The 24,284-nt window shown below is 21.0% G+C and overlaps 5 protein-coding genes and 1 pseudogene across 5 annotated transcripts, besides 1 other annotated feature; 2 read left to right on the top strand and 4 right to left on the bottom strand.

The window, feature by feature from the left end:
• Positions 1–1,101: 1,101 nt before the first annotated feature.
• PY17X_0700800 lies at positions 1,102–2,790 on the bottom strand (annotated as a pseudogene).
• Positions 1,102–2,790: a sequence feature (fam-a protein, pseudogene).
• Positions 2,791–5,684: 2,894 nt separating this feature from the next.
• On the bottom strand, positions 5,685–7,305 carry PY17X_0700700 (uncharacterized protein; the record flags this gene model as incomplete). Its single annotated transcript, XM_725664.1, has 6 exons — positions 5,685–5,789; positions 5,986–6,219; positions 6,320–6,429; positions 6,591–6,657; positions 6,754–7,006; positions 7,175–7,305. The coding sequence occupies 6 exons, from the start codon at positions 7,303–7,305 to the stop codon at positions 5,685–5,687; spliced, it is 900 nt and encodes a 299-aa protein (XP_730757.1).
• Positions 7,306–9,110: 1,805 nt separating this feature from the next.
• On the bottom strand, positions 9,111–10,784 carry PY17X_0700600 (fam-a protein; the record flags this gene model as incomplete). The annotated part of the gene is made up of 6 exons (XM_022955460.1): positions 9,111–9,134; positions 9,291–9,521; positions 9,615–9,718; positions 9,890–9,959; positions 10,054–10,291; positions 10,435–10,784. The coding sequence occupies 6 exons, from the start codon at positions 10,782–10,784 to the stop codon at positions 9,111–9,113; spliced, it is 1,017 nt and encodes a 338-aa protein (XP_022811739.1).
• Positions 10,785–13,353: 2,569 nt separating this feature from the next.
• Positions 13,354–14,252, top strand: PY17X_0700500 (fam-b protein; the record flags this gene model as incomplete). The annotated part of the gene is made up of 2 exons (XM_022955458.1): positions 13,354–13,422; positions 13,596–14,252. The coding sequence occupies 2 exons, from the start codon at positions 13,354–13,356 to the stop codon at positions 14,250–14,252; spliced, it is 726 nt and encodes a 241-aa protein (XP_022811738.1).
• A 3,024-nt stretch (positions 14,253–17,276) lies between these two features.
• Positions 17,277–19,748, top strand: PY17X_0700400 (PIR protein; the record flags this gene model as incomplete). The annotated part of the gene is made up of 3 exons (XM_022955457.2): positions 17,277–17,291; positions 17,414–18,802; positions 18,891–19,748. The coding sequence occupies 3 exons, from the start codon at positions 17,277–17,279 to the stop codon at positions 19,746–19,748; spliced, it is 2,262 nt and encodes a 753-aa protein (XP_022811737.2).
• Positions 19,749–20,247: 499 nt separating this feature from the next.
• PY17X_0700300 (fam-a protein) lies at positions 20,248–21,719 on the bottom strand (the record flags this gene model as incomplete). Its single annotated transcript, XM_022955456.1, has 6 exons — positions 20,248–20,298; positions 20,443–20,673; positions 20,767–20,870; positions 21,041–21,110; positions 21,206–21,443; positions 21,589–21,719. 6 exons carry the CDS (start codon positions 21,717–21,719, stop codon positions 20,248–20,250), a joined length of 825 nt encoding a protein of 274 aa, XP_022811736.1.
• Positions 21,720–24,284: the final 2,565 nt, after the last annotated feature.

Raw genomic sequence — 24,284 nt, 5'->3', positions numbered from 1 at the left:
ATCTATATACATGTTAATTTGTGGTTATATTAAATTATGTATAACACAATTGGTTTCTTCATTTGATGAAAATTTTATTTAGTAAAGTTTATAATTCGTATCATATTTATTTTAATTTAAATCACGGTATGCCAATTTTACTGTAATAATAGATATCCATAAAATATATATGCATGGAATATAGATCGGGAATCGACAATACAACATTGTCCGTAAAATATTATTATACTTCTAACATTTTTAGTAATGCATAAAAAAATGAACTATATGTCCAATATTTTTTTAAGTCTTAAATTTAGTTGCTATTTTCTTTTTTTATGTCCTATACATTTGTATCAAAATTAATTAATATTAATAGAATTTCTTTATACACTTTATTTATCATAAAGGTATGATAATAGATTAATCACTATTTATTCTTAAGCTTTATAATTTTGATGTATAAATAAATTATATTTTAAAATAGTTAATATAATTGCATATAAGAATATTAATAAAATTTAATGTTATAGTTTGTTATAATGCTTATAAACAATCTAGTACATAAAATTAATGTTATTATTCTAATATATATATTATATCAATGGACAAGGACTAAATACGTTAAATTTAGGAAACATATTCAATTATATATTAATGCAAAGTATATAGAAAAAGTATGTAATAATTAATTTAATTTGAACTAATAATATTTTGATTATGTTACTATATATACAAATTTACAAATATATAATTTAAATATAATATTTTTACGAGATAAAATATATGTTATAAAATACATGATTTAAAAACTATGAGATACCCAAATATTCTACATTAAAGTATTTTTATTAGGTTCTTTAATTATTCCGCCGTGCTTTACAGTGATATATCAGCAATATCATAACAGTAATAACAATAGATAAAGTAATAAATACGAAAAAATCATTAAATTAATTTGATTCGAATACGTTGATATATATTAATTATATATATTATTAAAACTGTGATAAAACTGAAAAGATGGAGAAGATAAAAAATAATTATTATAATTTATACTTAGGTATACTTTTAATGTAGACAATATCGAACCATTAAAAGACTTCTATTCGAAATATACATTTATTTGTTAAAAATGGGTTCTCTTAGGTTGGTAAGAATTAATAATTTTTCTGATTTATCCATTTTAATAATGAAAATTGTGACATAAATAGCATTAATATCCATCTACGAAAAAAAAATGCTCCATTTTTTTGAGGAATGAATGCCAAATATTATAAATATGTGCATTTATTAAGAACATGTTTTTGATAAATGTTGAAATAAAATATTATGAAATTAGCAAAATTATAGATAAAAATAGTAATATAAAGCATTATGATCAAATACGAAATAAACGTAGTGATAAATATATTAATTGATTGGTTATCTATTTTTTTATATACCTTATATAAGGTGTTCATCGAAGTATTTAATACCTTTGGAATTTCATATTATGTCTATTACCTCATTATACTAATGACAAAAAATATACATGCATATATATAATAATAATTTAATAAGAATTAATTTTATAACTTAAACGATTTTGTCCCTTAATTCGTACATTATCTGAATTGTATGTTTTAAAATTAAACATTGCAACGTTTGTATGACTCTCATGTTTTTTTATAATGTATATTTATGTCGTATTGTTTATAAATTTGATCATAATTGCCCATATTTGTAGAATGCGATTGTAAATTGTACAACTTCGTCTATATGCTCAATTGATTTTCTAGTTTCTTCAGTTTCAGTGTATACGGTTAGTCCCCTTTTTCACGATTTTAATTCGAACTACTATTGATTCAAGTGGAATTATTTTTAATTTATAAAATAAACAAATCAAAATGTATTTATAAATAGTATGTTGATGATCAAATCGACATGCAAACGCTTATTTGGGCGAATATGCATTTAACACTCCAATAATGGTACACGTATATGTATAGTTATATTATATAAGTATATTTTCTTACGTATAATTATTTAAATAAGCTTGATTGAATCACCATTGTCTAGAATAAAATTACCTTGAGCGTCTTTATTTGGAATAAGATTATTTAAACATTCTTTTTCTGGAATAATATACTCTATAAATTCTTTGTTTGGAATAAGATTATCTAAACATTTTTTGTCTGGTACAACATAGTCTAGATATTCTTTGTCTGGTATAACATAGTCTAGATATTCTTTGTCTGGTATAACATAGTCTAGATGTTCTTTGTTTGGAATAATGTAATCTAGATATTCTTTGTTTGGAATAAGATTATCTAGATATTCTTTGTCGGGTATAACATAGTCTAGATATTCTTTGTCTGGAATAAGATTATCTAGATATTCTCTGTCTGCAGTAACATTACTTGAACGAACTTTATTTGGAGTAACATTACTTGAACGAACTTTATTTGGAGTAACATTACTTGAACGAACTTTATTTGGAGTAACATTACTTGAACGAACTTTATTTGGAGTAACATTACTTGAACGAACTTTATTTGGAGTAACATTACTTGAACCAACTTTGTCTGGAATAACATTGTTTGAACCAACTTTGATCAAATCAATTTGGGCTAGAATTGATTTAACTAGAAAATCCATGTCTGGAACTGGTTCCGTTATAAGATTATTATTTTTCATAAATATGTTCATCTTTAAAACATTTTCTAAAGAATCACCGGGTGAATCAAGCTCAGTTGCAAAGGATTTATTATTCACATATACGAAGATGGTTAAAAGAAAAAAAACAATTTGAATATAAAACTTATTCATTTTTGAGATTTACAAACAAAATATTAAAATATATATTAGTATTTTTTTAATTAAAAATTAATTCGAAAAATAGCACAAATATAATTAAAATTGAAGCAAATAATTTTCTCCAATAAAGTATAAAAAACAAATATTTATTTTAAAAAAACACAAATTATTATTTAAACGGTAAGATATATGTTTTTATCAGATTTGTTAGTTTAATATATTTTTTATTTAATTAATTCAATCACAAGATGATCTCGATAACAGAAGCTTTCATAAATAATGAATTTCAAAAATATGATTATTCACAATTTCATTAATATTATAATATCTAAAAATAAATAATTTTAATTATATAAATGATATTTTTAATATATAATATTATTAATACACAAGTTTTATATTTTTATAATTAATTAAATTCAATTTAAAATTTATAAAGATCCCATTATGTATGGAACTACACATAATATAATGGAAAATATACGTATGGAACTACACATATATATAATAGAAAAAAAAATATGCTGTTTTTACCTAATAGAAAATCAATCATTTAAAATAAAAATATAAAATTAAGAAAATAATATAAAAATATATATTTGTTTTAATCTAATTACATATACTTTAATAATTATATTAAAATAATTGTTTTGCTAATTTTTTCCATTTGTTTTACAAAATTTCTTTGATAATGGATAGTTTTTTATATATAATATACCTATTATATTTTTAAATATTAAAATAATTAATTTAATCTGAGAAATTCAGTTAATTTTGTATATGATTAATACTACTATAATAACAATATTTTTTACCTCATAATAATAATATGATAAAATTATATTATGAGAATCAAACACTCAGTGATCTTTTTATCCCTTTTAATACGCATTTACTAACATATTTTACTAACATTTTACTAACATTTTACTAACATTTTACTAACATTTTACTAACCCATTTTACTAACACATTTTACTAAATAAAATTTTTCTAGCAAAATTATTTATTGGTAGTAATATTGACGCCCATGTTTTTTTATAAATGAATACAAATTATAAATTTCCTTTTATTAATAAAACCGAGTATATATAAAATTTATAAAAATACAAATAAATAAAATAATGAAATATAAAGTTATAAAGTCAAGAAATATATGTAATTAATTTATGTTTTAACTATAATATTCTTAATATTGAGGTGTTCATGTTTTATGGGTCAAGGTTATGTATTATGGGTTATAGTTTCGTTCACTAAATTTGCGTTTTGAGCTAGGGTTCGGGGATATTGTAATTTAATTTTTTATAATTTGATAATATTTAATAGTTTAAGGAAATGTTTTAAATATGTATAGGATAAGTTAGAGTTTTTAAGGTTTACATTAAGTCTAAATATGTAAGAGAAAAAATGAGGACTAAAATTACTATAAAAAAGAACGAATAAAGTAATATATTTTGACAAACTATAAGAATTGCATTTCGTGTTAATATAACTTAATGGTAAATGTGTTGAATTATACTATGTATTTTTTCTATTTTATTGTTAATTTGTGGTTAATGGTTTATGGGGAAATTTATCAAATATTGGAATCAATATAGAAAGATAAATCCAAAGCACCGATTTCATCCTCGAAGAGAACGTTGATTTAAATAATTACAATGCTTAATATGAGAAACCGTGGGAGAAAAATGAGAAATGCAAGAAAATAATTTATTATTATTTCCTCCCTCAGAACATCCTGAACCAAATGATAAATAAAATGATGGTGGAATGGATTTGAATGAAATAAAAGTATAAAGTGGTATTTGGAGGAAACATATATAAGGGAGAGAAGGTAAGTTACGTTAAAGGTATATTTATTTTAATACACATTATTTTAGGAATTATTATAATATTTAAAAAATATTTGTCCACTGGAAAATATTATATATTTTGGTGATTTTTACATTAGTGTATATGATAGTATTTGTGAATTGGGGTAGAAGTGGAAGTAAGGAAAAAACATGAAAAAGGTCGTAAATTGAGTCGATGATAAAATGGGATTATTAAATATATACAAACTTATGCAAGCCAGTCCTGCACATTTATTAATTTATTTTTTTTTGTTAATTATTTTGTTAATTTTTTTTGTTTATAAAAGAAAAATCGATTCTTTGGAAAGGTATATTTAATTAATGTCTTATATTTTTTGTAAAATAACCAAAGCTCAGATGCTTATGACTCTGACTTTAAAATTCAACATAAGCATTAAAAATAATAAATAAAATGCTTATTAATATAAGTAATTTGGTTTATAAAGACAATTGAAAATTGTATTTTGTGTAATATTATAATATAAATGTATGAATTTTAATAATCTATATAAAACAGTGTTGTATGACTGATTTATTTGATTTCAATTATAACTTCCTTTTCTATAATTATAAAAATATATTGGCATTCATCATTTAGAATTCGAAAAGATTTCCAAAGAGAAAAAAAGAAAGATAAAATAAATCATTAATAAATGACTTAGAGTATTTTTATTGATATAGTTAATAATTTATAAGGTTGATAATAACGATGGAGAGTTGTATAAAAATAATGAAAATAAAAGAAATAGTACCAGAAAAATACAAATTTATATATTTTTACATATAAAAGGATTATCAATATTAATATGAAAAGGGAGAATACAGAAATATTTTTCACAAATTATAATGGTTATATTTACGACATTCACCAAAATAAATATATGCATCCATATATTAAAAAGATGTAAAGAAATTATACAGAAACAAACTATATTAAAAAAAATGTGGTTATGGCAATAGTTTAAAATAGACAACATATATGAAAGCATATTTATTTTATTAATAATGTATTACAACATTAAAATGATAGAACACATTGTGAGGAATGGGCATTTATTCCTTGGAAATGATGGCACTCAATCTCATAATATTTTGTACTTGTGCTGAGTGAATTATTTCAGTTAATAAATTTCCAATAATAGGGGTATTAATAGTAATCTGTGAACAAAAAACAATAATATATAAATATATAAAAGAAAATATTATAGTTTTGTTTGGATGAATACCATATATTGCAAATATTTACATTTATATAAATGGTATGTATTTTTTATAAACGTAAAATAGGATAACGAAATAACAAAATAAAATGTGGAATAAAATTTTAAGTTATTAAAATTTTGAGATTGCTTACAGAATCGATATAGGTAATATCAACAAAATCTGGTTTTTTTTTAATTATAAATCCAGATAAGTTAACAAACATTTTTTTCAATTCACCATTTATAATATCCTTTTCTGAATAAATTCTTGGTTTGAATAAGTTTGCACTTTCCACAATAGTGTTTGTATATTTTCTTTTATCGACCTTGTTGTAGTCATTTATGTCAGATGAAGTATAGACAATTATAGTTGTGTCGTCTGATACCTAAAAATGAATCAAAAATATATATGTTTTTCATAAATTACGTTGTATAATGTGGAAATTTTTATTTTTAGATGGATGAGCGAAAAAAATGTTTCCTTACTTGAACTTTTTTGGCTAAAGCATAGTAATATCCATGGAACGATATAGCATCATTTTTGTAACGGTGAAGGATCATCATTAAATTTGGAGAGTATTGACATACAATTTTTTCTAAAAAAAAATTATATTTTTACATATATTTAAATTCGATTATTACGAAAATTAACGACTAACAGATAAAAAACAATATTATAGAATATTGACAATAATAAAACATGAAATATTGGATATTGAAAATCGTATATTAAATTGGTCGATTATTTGGTTAATACCTTTAATCATCCTATCACCAAAATATTTGATATTTGGATTCCATAGCACGTCTATTATATCATCATACTAATGAACAGGGGAAAAGTATATATATATGTAGTAATTATTTTTTAATTTGAAATTAATTTCATGACTTAAAAATATTTCTTCGTTAATTCATACCTTATCGGGATTTTTGATTTTATGATTAAATTTATAAATGATGGTATCTTTATCTTTCTTATAATGTTCAATTGAATCCTCGTGTTTATTATATAATTTGTAACCATTCTTATTTACAGCATGTTGTTGTAATAACAGTTCGGCTTCATCCATAAGTTGTTCTGCTATTTTAATTTCTTTAGGGCCAATAGATATGTTGAAAGGGGCTTTCTCACTTGTTCCTTCTGGATATTCATTGGGAAAAGTAGACCTTCTTTTAATTTGTAAAGAAAAAATATAAATGGATTTATATATTGATATTCTTACTATTCAATCTTATGTAGATACACGTTTCCATAAATACGAATTATATTCTCATATATGGAAAATGTAAATGCACAATTATATTTGATGTGAATATATATATATCATATTTTCTTACATGGTAGGTGATCGAGCAAATCTTCGTAAAGTTTCAATATCTGAATTATCCTCAGCTGCAAGGCCTTTATTGCCCATACATACAGATGATATTAAAAGAGAAAAAATGATTTTAATATATCCTTTACTCATTTTCGATTTTAACAAACAAAATATTAATAAATTTATTTATATTTTTTTAGATTAAAAACTAGAAACCTGGAAGTCGAAAAGTTGTGTAAATAAAATTAAAATTGAAGCAACAAATTTTCGAAAAAACAATAAAAAATAAAATTTATTTAAAAAATATAAAATATATATTGAAACGTCAATTTTGTATAACTTTATTATATTTATAAATTCACCATATTTTATATTTAATTAGTTTGGTTGCAAGCAGCGGATAACCAAAGCTTTCATAAATAACGAATGTGCATAATATTATGGGTTTTGGTTTGTCTAATGTTATAATAATAAAAATAAATAAGTTTAATTGTGCATCTTTATGCTGCATTATTAATATACAATTTTTTTGAGTTGTATAACTCATTCAACTAAAACATATTTTAAAATGAAATTTATAAAATATATAATTATGTATGGAATTATATGCTTACACATGTTACAAATCTGCATAATTTTAGCTAGCACCAATGCCGGCAGTTTAAAATATAAAGAAAATAACATAAGAAATATATTTAGTTTAATGAGTATTTTATATATATGATTGAATATAGTTGCACATGTAATATATTGACAATTATATAAAAAAATAGTTTTGTTATTTCTTTTCATTTGTTTTGAACGTAAAACATATTTTTTATGTTTTTATATATTAACAAAGCTTAATCTAAGGTAATAATTACATTAATTTGTGCATTATTGCGTTACTGCAATTGCAACCATAATAATATTTCTTTATTTATCATACAACACATACTAAAATTTATATTAAATCGTATATTTTTATTATATATAATTGTAATATCTGTAATTTTTTTATTATTAATTTTAATCAAAAATTTCTAAGTAATATTTTGGTGATAAATTTTAAAGAGATAAAAATTGTGTATTGCTAGTAATATTGATATATTTTTTGCAAATTGATGGGAATTATAAAACATATTTTATATTTAGCAAGATATATGATATAAAATAAAAAGCTTATAATACAAAAAATATCTTTGTTTTTTAGTTACAATTGTCTCGGTATTGAGTTGTTTATGGTTCTATTTATGGGTTCAAGTTGATTTAATTTGTTTATATTTAATAATATTTGGTTGCCTGAAATTTTGTTAAATAAATATTATATATATATAAAATAGTGATGGTGTGTGATTCTTATGAGTTATATTTAAATAACCATAAACACATTATTTTTTTAGAAGGCATGAATATTATATTTATGCTAAGAGTTTCAAAGAGTTATTCTATATAAATAAAAGAGATAATTGAGGATATTAATAATAGTATTTTGTCGGGGTTTATGTGTCGCGTTTGATTTAATTTTGAAACATTTGTTAGTTTAACATGCTTCTTAAATAGTATACATAAATAAAAGATCGTTTAAATAGATATAAGTAACAATTCTAAAAAAATATATGTCACATCCCCCAAATTTTTAACACATAGATGATACCTATGTTTGTAAACAAAAAAGGGTGATAATTATTAAATGAAATGAACATCATAAATAAAAGATCTTCGTAAATAATAACAGTTATATTTGTAATATTCACAAAATTAATATATACAGATCCATCCTAATGTTAAAAGAGATGGAAAAAAATATATAAACTTTTTCAAAACGGAAAAATATGTTTTATGATGGTAATTTAAAGTAACCATTATGCATGGAAATAAATCTTCTAATATTACGGTGCTGAAAATTATATATAAATGTATATTTATTTATCAAGTGATAACTAATCTTCAACTTGCTCAATAATGGATTTTTGTTAAATGGAATCATGGTCATCAACCTAAGAAAAAAAACATAAATGGATGAATATATAAAATATTAAAAATTTTTGCAAAATATAGTATATATTATAAATATCTGCATTTATTTAAAACTGTATTTTTTTAACAAATGTTGAAATAAATTATTATGTTATTAAAATGTGTATATCGATTACAGATTCGACATAGGCGATATTAACATAATCGCCGTCTTTTTCAATGAGATATCCAAATATATTAGCAAATGTTTTTTTTAATTCTCCTTTTCTAATATCATCTTCAGAATCAATGTCAGTTTTGAACGAATTTGCGCTTTTTACAATTTTGTTTATATATTTTTCATTGGAAGGGTTGTGATCATTTATATCTGCTGAAACCTTGACAACTATATTTATATTTTCTGATATCTACAAAATTAACAAAAATATATTGCATAAATTATTGTGAATAATATGAAAAATATGATTTTGGGGAGGATAAAAAAAAAAAAATTTCCTTACTTTAACTTTTGCAGCTAAAGCATAAAAATATTTCTGACGGTCCGTAGATCTATCTTTGTAACGGTGTTGTACCATTACTAAATTTGGATTGTACACACGGACAACTTTTCAAAAAAAATAATAATTTTTCATTATGTAAATTAAAATATCATGAATTTGAAGATATGGAAAAGAATAAATAGTATCATATAACAATGGCAATAATAAATCATGAAATTTCGAATAAATAGTAACAATAATATGTTGATGTGACTAATTATTTATGTTTTATATACTTTTAACGGAACCAGCATTGAACAAACTTGCATAATCGGGATCCCATGGCATGTTTATTATTTCATTATACTAATGGAAACAAAGAGAAATATATGTATATAAATTATAATCATTTTTAATTTTAATTTGGTATATATCTTTAATATTGTTCGTTAATTGATACCTCATAGGAGGTATAAATTGTACAATGAATCCTTTTAATATCTGGATCGGTGTGATGTTTTTTATTATATAAAAACATAATACGGTTATCATCTCTTTCATAAACTTCATAATCATCTTCAGTTATAGCATGATATTTTAAAAGTTCCACAGCTTCGTTCATAACTTCACCTGCTTTTATAGCTTCTTCTGGATCGGTACATAATAAGTGCTTGTTTTTTTCATATATTTCTTCTGGACTATTATTGATCAAAATGGACATATTTTTTATGCGTACAAAAATAAAGTTATTGTATTTATAATATCGTTGCACAGGCATATATTTAATATTTTCATAATGAAATATGTAATATATATTACATATATTGATGTATTTTCTTACGTAGAACAATGATCTGGTAGTAGACCAAATGCTGATTCGAGTGTTGCATCATATGTTGGTTCTAGTGTTGCCTCAGATTCTGATTCGAGTGTTGCCTCAGATGTTGATTCAAGTGTTGCCTCAGATGTTGATTCAAGTGTTGCCTCAGATGTTGATTCAAGTGTTGCCTCAGATGTTGATTCAAGTGTTGCCTCAGATTTTGATTCGAGTGTTGCCTCAGATTCTGATTCGAGTGTCGATTCGGGTGCCGTAGAAATTCCTGGAGCAGGCTCAGCTGCAAAGGTTTTATTATTCACATATATGGAGATGCTTAAAAGAAATAAAACAATTTGAATATAAAACTTATTCATTTTTGAGATTTACAAACAAAATATTAAAATATATATTAGTATTGTTTTTAATTAAAAATTAACAACTCGGAAAACAACACAAGTATAATTAAAACTGAAGTAAATAAGTTTCTCCAATAAAGTATAAAAACCGATTATTTAAACGGTAAGATGTATGCTTTTATCAGATTTATAAGTTTAATATATTTTTTATTTAAATAATTCAATACAAGATTATGTCAATAATATAAGGTTTCATAAATAATGAACATCAAAATATTATTACTCATAATATTATATATAATATCTAAAAATGAATAATTTTAATTATATTATATAAATGATATTTTTAATATATAACATTATGAGCACAGAAGCTTTATATTTTTATAATTGATTAAACTAAATTTAAAATTATAAAACAGCTCATTACGTATGGAATCGCATATTGCTTGCACTAATTAATAAAAAACCCATAGTATATAAATATTATATTAAAATAATTAATTTAATCTGAGGAATGCAGTTAATTTTATATATTACTAATACTACTAAATAACAATATTTTTTAGCTCATCATAATAACAGTATGCTAAATTTTATATTATGAAAATCAAACACTCTGATCTTTTTATCCCCTTTAATACACATTTTACTAAATAAAATTTTTCTAGCAAAATTGTTTATTGGTAGTAATATTGACGCCTATGTTTGTTTATAAATTAATACAAATTATAAATTTCTTTTTAATAGTAAAACATTATATATAAAATTAAAAAAAATACAAATAAATAAAATAATGAAACATAAAGTTGTAAAGTCAAGAAATCTATATATGTAGTTAATTTATGTTTTAATTATAATATTCTTAATACCGAGGTGTTCATGTTTTATGGATCAGTTGATCAAATATTAGAATCGACTTGGTCCTAGAAAAGAACGTTTATTTAAATAATTACAATATTTAATATGAACAACTGGGGGAGGAGGGGAATTGGAGAAAAATAATTTATTATGATTTACTCCATTAGTAACACCTGAATCAGATGATAAATGGGGTGATGGAAAAATGAATTTGAATGTAATAAAAGTATAAAGTACTATTTGGAGGAAATATATTTAAAGAAGGTATGGTACGTTAAAGGAATATTTATTTTAATACCCATTATTTTAAGAATTAGTATAATATTTTACAATATTTTTTCAATTGAAAATTTTATATATTTTGGTGGTTTTTACGTTAGTGTTTATGTTAGTATTTATGAGTTGAGAGAAATGAAAGTAAGGAAAAAAGATGAAAAATGTCGTAAATTGAGTTGATGGAAATGAGATTATTAAATATATACAAACTTGTGCAAGCCGATCCTGCACATTTATTAATTTATTTTTTTTTATAAAGAAAGTGCAATTCTTAAGAATTATAAATTTAATTAGCCTATATTTGAAGTCGAATTTAAAAAATATATAAATTTAAAGAATACTAAATAGTAAATTTGTCTATTAATATAAGGAAGTATTGTGTATATATGATACATGTCAAGAGTTTGCTTCTTATTTTATAATAAAACATAAAATAAATTTTCTATTATACTGAATTATAATATTTCTTTGTCTTTAATTATTATTTATAAAAGTCAAAATATTGTATTGTTTAAATACAAAAAGTGTCTTAACATCTGTTAAATGAATATGATGAAAATGAAAATGAAAGTTAATATAATTAAGTATATTTCATTTTTCGATTTGAGATAAAAATAAATTGGTACCTCTTTCAATATATTGGTTCTATATGTATTATTTTTGTGATTTAATATTGTAATTTTATTATTTGTTTCGATTTCATTTGAAAATATGTATATTTTATATGATTTTAATAGAAATCATATATTTGATATTGTATATTTTGAGATATATTTATAAATAAAATTATTACATACTAATATATAAAAAAATAAATTTTTACACAAAAGCGATAAAGTGAAGAATATTATTAAGTAATATTTAAAATTGGAGAAATATGATAATAAATTAGAAACAATTTAAATGTAAATATCAATGATGCTTTGTTAATGCTCTCATTATATGTTTGTATTTATTCATATGTAAAATATATATATCTAATATTTTATTATTTTAATTGATATTTATTAAGTTGTATGTAAACAATAATAGAAAAATATAAGTTTATAAAATATTACAACCGTGTATCATTAAATATACCAACATATTATAAATTACATTAAAAGTCTATTTGTATAAAAAAATTCCAAAAATATATTTTATGGAAAAATTATTATATACATATATTTTTTTATAATTAAAATATTAAAAATGTTGTATTTCTTCGAGAAAAATTAATATTTATTTGAAAAAAAAAATATATATTCATATCCATAAATGCTTTTAATGAATATAACTAAGTTTATTACAACGGTTACATAATTAGCTTTATTGAAAATGCGAAAAATTAATAAATAAAATAAATGTCATATTTTTTTATAAATATATTCATTTATTCACAAACTTTATAACAAAAAACCAACAAATATGAAGTTATTATCATGATTTCATTTATTTAATAAAGTTAAAAATGAGAATCAGTAATTTAAAATTTGTTTTTTTTTCAAATATTATTTGTTCTTTTGAGTGTGCAAAAAATGTAAGTTATACACTACTACCTTTTATTATTAATACTATTTCATTATAATTATCGTATCTATTTGTTTTACATTAACCTTATATTATTGTTTCATGTATTGGTAGGACACTTAAGTTAAAGAAGCAATTAAAATTAATTACATATATGTTAATAAATATTTCATTTCATTGCAGGAATTATACCTTGTAAACGAGAGAATCATATACCTTGAAAGGAATGTAATAAACTTTAGAAATAATAGGATATTATCAGATGTAGACAACCGATTCGATTTAAATGATTTTTATCAATCAACTTTGAGTCTTGCAAATCAACTTAATGAGTACAATGATGATGACGAAGAAATGATATATATTCAAAGTGCTACATATTCACATGTAAATATGCATAATGAAAATAATACATTACCCGATTTAAATAATGTAGATAATAAAACTACAAAGTTAATTGATGAACTTCGAAAAGAATTAGAAAAAGTAAAAAAAGAGCTTGATAATAAAAGGAATAGCGAAATAGCAATACAACCGATACAAGATAAAATAATAACAAAAAAATATGAAAATATTTCTGTATCAGAACATGAATACTTTAATCAATTGGAAAATGAAGGAAATTGGTTAGAGATTAAATATGATCATTTTGAAGCTGAATATAATAAAATTAAATCAAGTAATAATTATAATGAATTCAAAATTACTGGAAAGTTAAAAAAACATGAAAAAAGCAGATTTAAGAAGATGACGACATTTGTGGGATCCCTTTTTGATATTATCGGCAGTATCTTTATACTTAATAATACTATTTATACCACATATTCTTTCCGTAATTAAGAAATATTGGAAATTCTTAAAATTTCGCTCTAAATTAGAAAAAGTATCAAGATAACCATTCTTTATTATTGTGTTTTATTATACTTGTTTAAATGATTAAAAATAATATATTTAATGTTTTATGACATAAAAGTTACACTTTTTACATTTTATAGAATAATGAAATTTAATTTGATTGTTTGTTTTATTATTATATATATTTTAATTTAATATATAATCACGTTATATAATTAATTTATCTTTGTTTAGTGTTTGTCAAAAACGTATTTATCCTTATTCCCATGCATAGATATTATATATTAATGGATTTATAATTTACTAATTTTTAGTTAATATTTGTAATTATTTCAAATAAACTTAATTTATACACATTTATTAATAAAATTATAAGCTATATTAATGGTTTATGTTCAAGTTTAGAATTGCATTTTAGGAAACTCGTATTTTGGGTCAGGGTTCTGTATTGTGAGGTTGTTATTTTGTTCTATGTAATCTATATTTTGGGTTAGGGGAATATTTTTATTAATTTGTTTATAATTTGATAATATCTATTGATCTGTAAATGTTGATCAGATATATTTACCATTTCGTACCTTTAATATTGAGTTGAAGTCTAAATATGCAACCAAAAAAAGGAACATAGCCATTAATATGAAAGCGGGTACATAACATTTTTTCATGAGTTATAATATATATAATTGAGTGTTCGTGTCGATTTAATATGACTAAAATAAAATGTCTACATTATATATATTAATATAGATAATTGCTATATATGAATTAATATTATGCTATATCATAATTATTTATTATATAAAGCTTGTTAACCATAGCTATATTGAATTATGTATAACACAATATGTTTCTTTATTTGATAAAGATTTTATTTAGCAAAACTTATTATTTGTATCATATTGATTTTAATTTAAATTATGTTATCCAACTGAACTGTAATAATAGATATTCATAAAATATAGATTCATAAAATATCGATCGAGAATCGACAATACAACGTCATATATAAAAGGCATTTTATGCATCTAACATTTTTAATAATCAATAAAATATGAATATTAATAAAAAATTGCGTTATAAATATATGTATACAATCCTTTTAATTTTCGGCTATATATAGTATCATTTTATGCTAAAGTATTAAATTCAAATAGTAGAAATAGTTCTATATACATTAATTTATTTACTATAAAGGTATAATATTAGATTAATCACTATTAATTTTTAAAATTTATAGTTTTGAAGTATATATAAATTAGAAATATATTATATTATTAGCTAATTAAAAAAATATAATTATATTAATAGTATTTAATATCACATTTTGTTCTAATAATTATAAATAATATGATAAATAAAATACCGTTGTTATTATATTCCTATACATATAATCTAGTAAAATATTTATCAATAACTAATATTGAAATATTGTTTTGTTGTAAAAACTTCATATAATTAAATATTAATATAAATTATGTAGAAAAAATATATAATATTTAATTTTTTTTGAACTAATAATATTTATATTAGATTATTATATATGCACAAACTTATAAATATATATTTTAAATATAATGTTTTTATGAGATAATATATATTTTTTAAAATGTTATACTTTAAAACACTGAAACAAGGAAAATTATTAATTGGTTTAAATTATTTCTCTTGAGTGCATTAATTATTTCATTGTAGTAAACAGTGATATATCATTAGTAACAACAATAATAATATTAGATTAAATATTATTAAATACGAACAAATCTATTATGGTTATTTAATTCTGTTACATGGATATACAATAGTTATATATATTGTTAAACGGGAGATAAGATTAAAATTGTATGCACAAAACATCAAATGAATATTATAACCTTTAACTAAGTATTTTTTTAATACGGTAATATTAGAATTAACAACACCAAAAAATAATATTAACTTTATTAATGATTCTATAGTTTTCTTAAAAATATGGTTTTTCTATATTGAATTAAATTTTTTATTATAAAATATGTAATATATAATATGTTTAGATTATAAGTAGAAATGTGCACTATAATGGGAGAATCAGTTATATTGTTTCTAAAAGTTTATTACCACCACTAAATAAAAATCAAATGTTAAAATTATAAACCTACAAAATTTAAGTAAAATAAATGAAAGGAATTTCATATAGCTTCTTTTATAAATTAAAATTAGTTTTATATTATCCAGGTTTTAAAACTATACATCTAAAATTATTTAATAAAGAACATTTGGTATAAATAAAGTTATTACATATTATAAAATACCGTTACAATATATATATTAATTATATTATAAATACGAAATACATGCAATTTATTTAGAAAAATAGTTGTGTTAATCTATTCTTTAAATATTATAATTTAAATAAGTAATTTGTTTTATATTATTAGATATGATATTAAAAAATGTAAGATCCAATATAGAATAATAACATATATAAATATTTGACATTCAAATAATAAAATAAAATAAAATAAAATAAAATAAAATAAATTTTTAACAGTTATAGTAATAATATATTTATAGTAACATAAGTTTTGAAACTCATTTATTAAAAAAGTAGTGAATATATATTTATTTTCAGTTGCAAACCTATAATATAAATATATTATTATATGAAACAAATTTAATATATTTTTTTATGACATTCCATGAATTTGTGCAATATAGTTATTCAAGATATTATTTAAAAAAGTTGTATTACGTATAAAATGTATTATATATAGATGATAAAAATATTAAACAAATAACCGCTTAAGGAAATTTAGTGATTGTCATAAATAAAAACTAAATACCTTTTTAATACTATTATTATATTATTATTGCACGTTAATTTAGTATTAAAACTAATAGAATCTCTTTAAATATATATATTAATTATATGAAGACCATTAATCGGATAACATATTTTATTACAATACATTCCTTATGCACAAAATAGTATTATGACAAATTGTTTACAGATTAAAAATAAAATCCAGCATAATGACGCGCAATGTGGTATACACATTTTTTAATAAAATGAATTTTATTTTGTTGTTTTTGCATTGTTTATAAATTAACTTAAATTCCATAATATTTCATTAATACATATTTTATTAATTTGTATAATATTTTCTTAGTGTGAGGCATTTAAAAGCATTGAGGAATATTTGCCTGATGATTTTTCTTTCGAGAAAAATGATATATATACTGGAACATACAATGCTTATTATCATACTAACAAGGAAACAGGGAATGGAAAATATGAAACTACCGGCCAAACAGTTAGCAATGCTACTGTATTATTATTTAATAAGTTGTTCACCGGAAATAAATATATAAAATCTGAGGATAAAAATAACGAATATATCACGTATATTATTCTATGGTTAAGTAATAAAATGAAACTAATTAAAACAATGAACTACGGAAGTGTAGCAGATTTTTATGTCGCGTTTATAAGAGATAGTGAAAAGTATAATGCATATATTGATAAAATCAATAAGAGCCAAAACATAATGAATCTTAAAATTTATAGAATACGTAAACTTTATGAATTACTTAACGATCTGTGTAATGCAATTACTAAATATACCAAAGATCCTTCAATTTGCCGAAATCCTTCAAATTGCCCAGATTTTTTTAATTTTGTTAATAAATGGGAAAAAGAATCCAAATATCTTATTAAGAAAACACCTAAGGCTTCTGATGATAAGTATTATTGTGATGTGTTGTTGACTTTAAAAAATGCTTATGAGAAATATAAACAAGATAATCGTATCAAAAATAAGCTTCCAGAAATTGAAGAGATAAAAGAAATATATGATTGTAAAAAATTATGTAAAGATGCAACATCATCGAAATTTTTAAGTGTGAAGCCCCGAGATGTATTGGATGAAAAAAATGGTTTAGAGAAAGGCAAAGATATCTTGAGATATACAGACTTTGTTAAAAATACATTTAAAACGTATAGTTCATTTTTTAGTGTTATGTTAACTAATAATGACAATAACTTATATAAAAAGGTGTCGCCAACCTTAAAAAAATTTTACTGTAAATTAAAAAAGTTTTCTGGTATCACGGTTGATAATGTGAATGAACCACTTAAAAAAATAATAGAAAAATATGAATTAGATAATTGTACATCTGAGGAAAAAGCCCCAGGAGGCGAACCACCATCAGCTAATGACCCATCATCATCTCAAGAAGATTTACCTCAAGATAATTCATCTAAAGATAATCCATCTCAATCTTCATTACCACCTTCATTAACATTAAGTTCTGATAAAAAAACTAATACACTGCAATCGTCTTCAGAATTATCTAAAAAAACAAATTCTAATAAAGAAGATCAAGGAGGATTAAACAAACCAGTGCTAAGTCCAGTGATTAAACTAAAAAATCCAATATTCAAAGTAAAAATAAATGGAATACCGGGAATATATAATAATGTACTCAAAAAATACAAACCATTTGTATTTTCATTTATATTTCTTTTAATTCCTATTGCTTTAGTTATTATGTACAAGGTAAATAAAAAGAAAATTGTGAAATATACAATTTTTAAAATATTTCCTCACTATAAAATATTATATATTTTTCATAACTTTATGTTAGTATTTGCCATTTGGATGGGGAAAGAAATTGAAGAAAAAAAAAAAGAAGAAAAGGGCTATAAATATGTTTGGTGTAAATGAAACAGAAAAAAGAGTTATAAACTCAACTGATCGAAAGAAACAAGCGGAAATGATTATAAATTCATCTACTCAAAAAAAGCAGGATGAAAAGTTTATAAATTCATATACTCAAAAAAAGCAGGATGAAAAGTTTATAAATTCATATACTCAAAAAAAGAAGGATGAAGAGTTTATAAATTCATATACTCAAAAAAAGAAGGATGAAAAGTTTATAAATTCATATACTCAAAAAAAGAAGGATGAAAAGTTTATAAATTCATATACTCAAAAAAAGAAGGATGAAGAGTTTATAAATTCATATACTCAAAAAAAGAAGGATGAAAAGTTTATAAATTCATATACTCAAAAAAAGAAGGATGAAAAGTTTATAAATTCATCGAGTCAAAAAAAACAGGATAAAAAGTTTATAAATTCATCTACTCGAAAAAAAAAGAGTAAAAAGTTTATAAACTCAACTGATCGAAAAAAACAAGTGGAAATAATTATAAATTCATCTACTCAAAAAAAACAGGATAAAAAATTTATAAATTCATCTACTCAAAAAAAAAAGGATAAAAAGTTTACAAATTTATCTACTCAAAAAAAACAGGATAAAAAGCTTACAAATTCATCTACTCAAAAAAAACAGACTGAACAGATTATAAATTCCATATATTGGAAAAAATATCCATTATTAAATATATATAAACTTATGAAAACTGATCCTTTACCGTTTATTATTTTATTTTTGTTGTTTATTTTTTATGTTTATAAAAGAAAATACAATTCTTTAGAATAATAAATATAATTAATAGTTTTTGTTTTGTGTTCAGATTCTTTGGATCTGACCTTAAAATTCAATATAAGGATTAAAAATAATAATTAATTTGCATATTAATATAAGTAATTTGGCTTATATAGACAATTAAAAAATGTATGTTTTGTAATATTATAATATAAATATTTGTATTTTATTAATCTATATAAAACAGTGTTGTATGACTGATTTATTTGTTTTCAATTATAACTTCCTTTTCTATAACTTTAAAAATGTATTAGTTTATAAAATTATTTAGTACCGAAAAAACCATAGGTTTCTTGACATTTTATATTAGTATTAATCTATTTGAAAATAACTATTTTTTAATTTAAATTTTGAGTTTTATAAGAAAAATGAAACAATAGAAACAAAGTAAATAAATAAATGCCATTCATGAAAATAAATCGTTTTATAACATAAATCTTCTAATATTACGGTGCTGAAAAATATATATGTTTATATGTGAAGGAAAAATAGTCTAAAACTTTTCCAATAATACATTTAGGAAACCGTAACTATGTCCTTCAATCTAAGAAAAAAAAATAAATGGATGAATATATAAAATGTTTAGATTTTTTGCAAATCATAAATATGCACACTTATTTAAAATAATATTTGTTTTAACAATTGTTGAAATGAATTATTATGTTATTCAAAATTGTATATCACTTACAGAGTCGACATAGGTGATATTAATATATCTGTCTTTTTTTTCAATGAGGTATCCAATTAAGTTAACAAACGTTTTTTTTAATTTTCCTTTTCTAATATCTTCTTCAGAATCAATGTCAGTTTTGAATAAATTTGCGCTTTTTACAATTTCGTTTTTATATTTTTTATTGGAAGGATTGTGATCATTTATATTTGCTGAAGTCATGACTACTATAGTTTTGTTTTCTGATATCTACAAAATTAATAAAAATATATTACATAAATGATTGTGAATAATATGAAAAATACGATTTATAACGAAATAGAAAAGAAAAGCTTCCCTTACTTCAACCTTTGTAAATAAAGCATAAAAATATCTCTGACGGCGTCCAAATTTTTTTTTGTAACGTTGTTGTATCATTACTAAATTTGGAGTGTATACACGGGCAACTTTAAAAAAATATAATAATTTGGCATTATGTAAATTAAAATATTATAAATTTGAAGACATGAGAAGCAATAAATAATATCATATAACAATGGAAATAATAAATCACGAAATATCGAATAAATAGTAACAATAATATGTTGATTTGACTAATTATTTATGTTTTGTATACTTTTAACAAATCCCATATTGAAAAAAATGGGATAATCGGGATCCCATAACATGTTTATTATTTCATTATACTAATGGAAACAAAGAGAAATGTATTTATATAAATTATAATGATTTTTTAATTTTAATTTGGTATATAACTTTAATATTGTTTTTTAATTGATACATTATCGGGATCATCAACTTTAAAATTAATTTTTTCAATATTTATATAGCCTTGATGTTTTTTGTTATAAAACAGCATACTACTATCAGGGTTTTTATCACATAATTCATAACCATCCATACTTGTAGCATGATATTTTAAATGTTCCACAGCTTCGTTCATAACTTCACCTGCTTGTATAATTTCTTCTGAATTGGTACATAATAAGTGCTTGTTTTTTTCATATATTTCTTCTGGACTATCATTGATCAAAATGAACATATTTTTTATGTGTACAAAAATAATGTTATTGTATTTATATTATAACATTGTTGTACTGGCGTATATTTAATATTTTCATAATGAAATATGTAATATATATATATATTGTTGTATTGTATTACGTAAGATAATGATATGTTAATTCGGGTGCTGCATCTTCTCCTGGAGCAGGTTCAATTGCAAGGGTTTTATTATTCATATATAGGGAGGTGTTTAAAAGGAATAAAACAATTTGAATATAAAACTTATTCATTTTGGAACTTTACAAACACAATTTTAAATTATATATTATTATTTTTTTTAATTAAAAGCTAACAACTTGAAAATCTGGACAGGTATAATTAAAATTGAAGTTAATCATTTTCTCTAATAAAATATAAAAAACTTTTATTTAAACGGTAAGATGTATGTTTTTATCAGATTTGTTAGTTTAATATGTTTTTTATTTAAATAATTCAATACAAGATGATGTCAATAATAGAAGGTTTCATAAATAATGAACAAAATATTATTACTCATAATATTATATATAATATCTAAAAATGAATAACCTTAATTATATTATATAAATGATATTTTTAATACATAGAATTATGACCACACAAGTTTTATATTTATATAATTGATTAAACTCAATTTAAAATTTGTAAAACACCCCGTTACGTATGGAATTACATATATCTTATATTTATATATAATAGAAAAAAAACAACGTTGTTTTTGCCTAATAGAAAATCAATCATTTAATATAAAAGTAAGAAAATAATATAAAAATTTATATTTGTTTTAATATAATTATATTAAAATAATTGTTTTTATATATTTTTCCATTTGTTTTACAAAATTTCTTTGATAATGGATAGTTTTTTATACAAAACATGTCTATTATATTTTTAAATATTAAAATAATTAATTTAATCTGAGAAGTGCAGTTAATTTTATAAAAATTATTTATTGGTAGTAATATTGACGTTCATGTTTTTTTATAAATGAATACAAATTATAATTATATTAATTTGAAACAATTCCTATATTATAATATACTTTCAGGTGAATGGGTATACTTTTAATGTTGATTAAACATATTGAAATCTATAATAGATAATCATAGAATATAGATTCATGGAATATTGATTGAGATTTGATAATATAATGTTATCTATAAAAGATGTTTTATGCATCTAACATTTTTAGTAATGCATAAAACTTACATTGAGATATATGTATACTATCCTTTTATTTTTCTATTACATATAGTACCATTTTATTCTAATGTTTTAAATTCAAATTATAGAAATAGTTCTATATACATTAATTTATTTATTATAATGGTATAATATTATATTAGTCATTATTAATTTTTAAACTTTATAATTTTGAGGTATAAATAAATCATATAACAAAATAGTTAAAAGAACAAATATAAGTATATTAATAAAATTTCATGTCATATTTTGTTTTAATAATTTTTTTAATAATTTTTTTTTATAATTTTCTTAATTTTTTTAATAATTATAAATAATATGATAGAATGGCATTATTGTTCTAATATATATATAATATTGTGTCCATGATTAAGCACTGAAATATGTTAAATTTGGGAAACATATACAATTATATATTAATGCTAACTATAAAGGAATGTAATAATTAATTTGATATAATAATATTTTTATTAGGCTATTATATACATACAGATTCACAAACATATAATTTAAATATAACGTGTTTATGAGATAATATATATGTTCTAAAATGTTATACTTTAAAACAATGAAACAAAGAAAATTACTAATTGGTTTAAAGTATTACTATTGAGTGCATTAATTATTTCGTTGTACTATACAATGATATACCATTAGTAACAACAATAACAATATTAGATTAAATATTGTTAAATGCGAACAAATATATTATGCTTATTTAATTCTATTACATGGATATACAGTAGTTATATATATTATTAAACGGGTGGCAATATTAAAATTATATGCATGCAAGATCAAATGGAATATTATAACACTTATTTAAGATTTAATTCGATAATATTAGAATTAACACTACAAACAAACTAATATTAATAATAATATAGTTTTATTAAAAATATAGTTGTTCTATATTGAACTAAATGATTTATTATAAAATATATAGTATATAATATATTTAGATTCTAAGCGGAAATATGCACTAGAATGGTAAACTCATTTAGATTGTTTCTAAAAGTTTACTATCACCACTAAATAAAAAGCAAATGTTAAAATTATAAACCTACAAAATTTAAGTAAAATAAATGAAAGGAATTTCATATAGCTTCTTTTATAAATTAAAATTAGTTTTTATATTATTCGAGTTTTAAAACTATACATATAAAATTATTTAATAAAGGACATTTGAGTATAAATCAAGTATTACATATTATAAAATGGCTTTATAATATATATATATTAATTATATTATAAATATGAACTACATATATTTATTTAGAAAAATAGTAGTGTTAACCTATTCTTTAAATATTATAATTTAAAGAAGTAATTTGTCTTATATTATTAGATATGATATTAAAAAATGTAACATTCAATATGGAATAATAACATATATAAATATTTGACATTCAAATAATAAAATAAAATAAAATAAAATTTTAACAGTTATAGTAATAATATATTTATAGTAACATAAGTTTTGAAACACATTTATTAAAAAATAGTGAATATGTATTCATTTTCATTTGCAAACCTATAATATAAATATATTATTACATGAAACAAATTTAATATATTTTTGTTATGACATTCTATGAATTTGTGCAATATAT

This window comes from Plasmodium yoelii (genome assembly GCF_900002385.2).
Source record: "Plasmodium yoelii strain 17X genome assembly, chromosome: 7".
In the NCBI taxonomy this organism is placed as follows: domain Eukaryota; phylum Apicomplexa; class Aconoidasida; order Haemosporida; family Plasmodiidae; genus Plasmodium; species Plasmodium yoelii.
The sequence above is the reverse complement of the archived record's forward strand: the minus strand, read 5'-3'. Positions and strand labels throughout refer to the sequence as shown.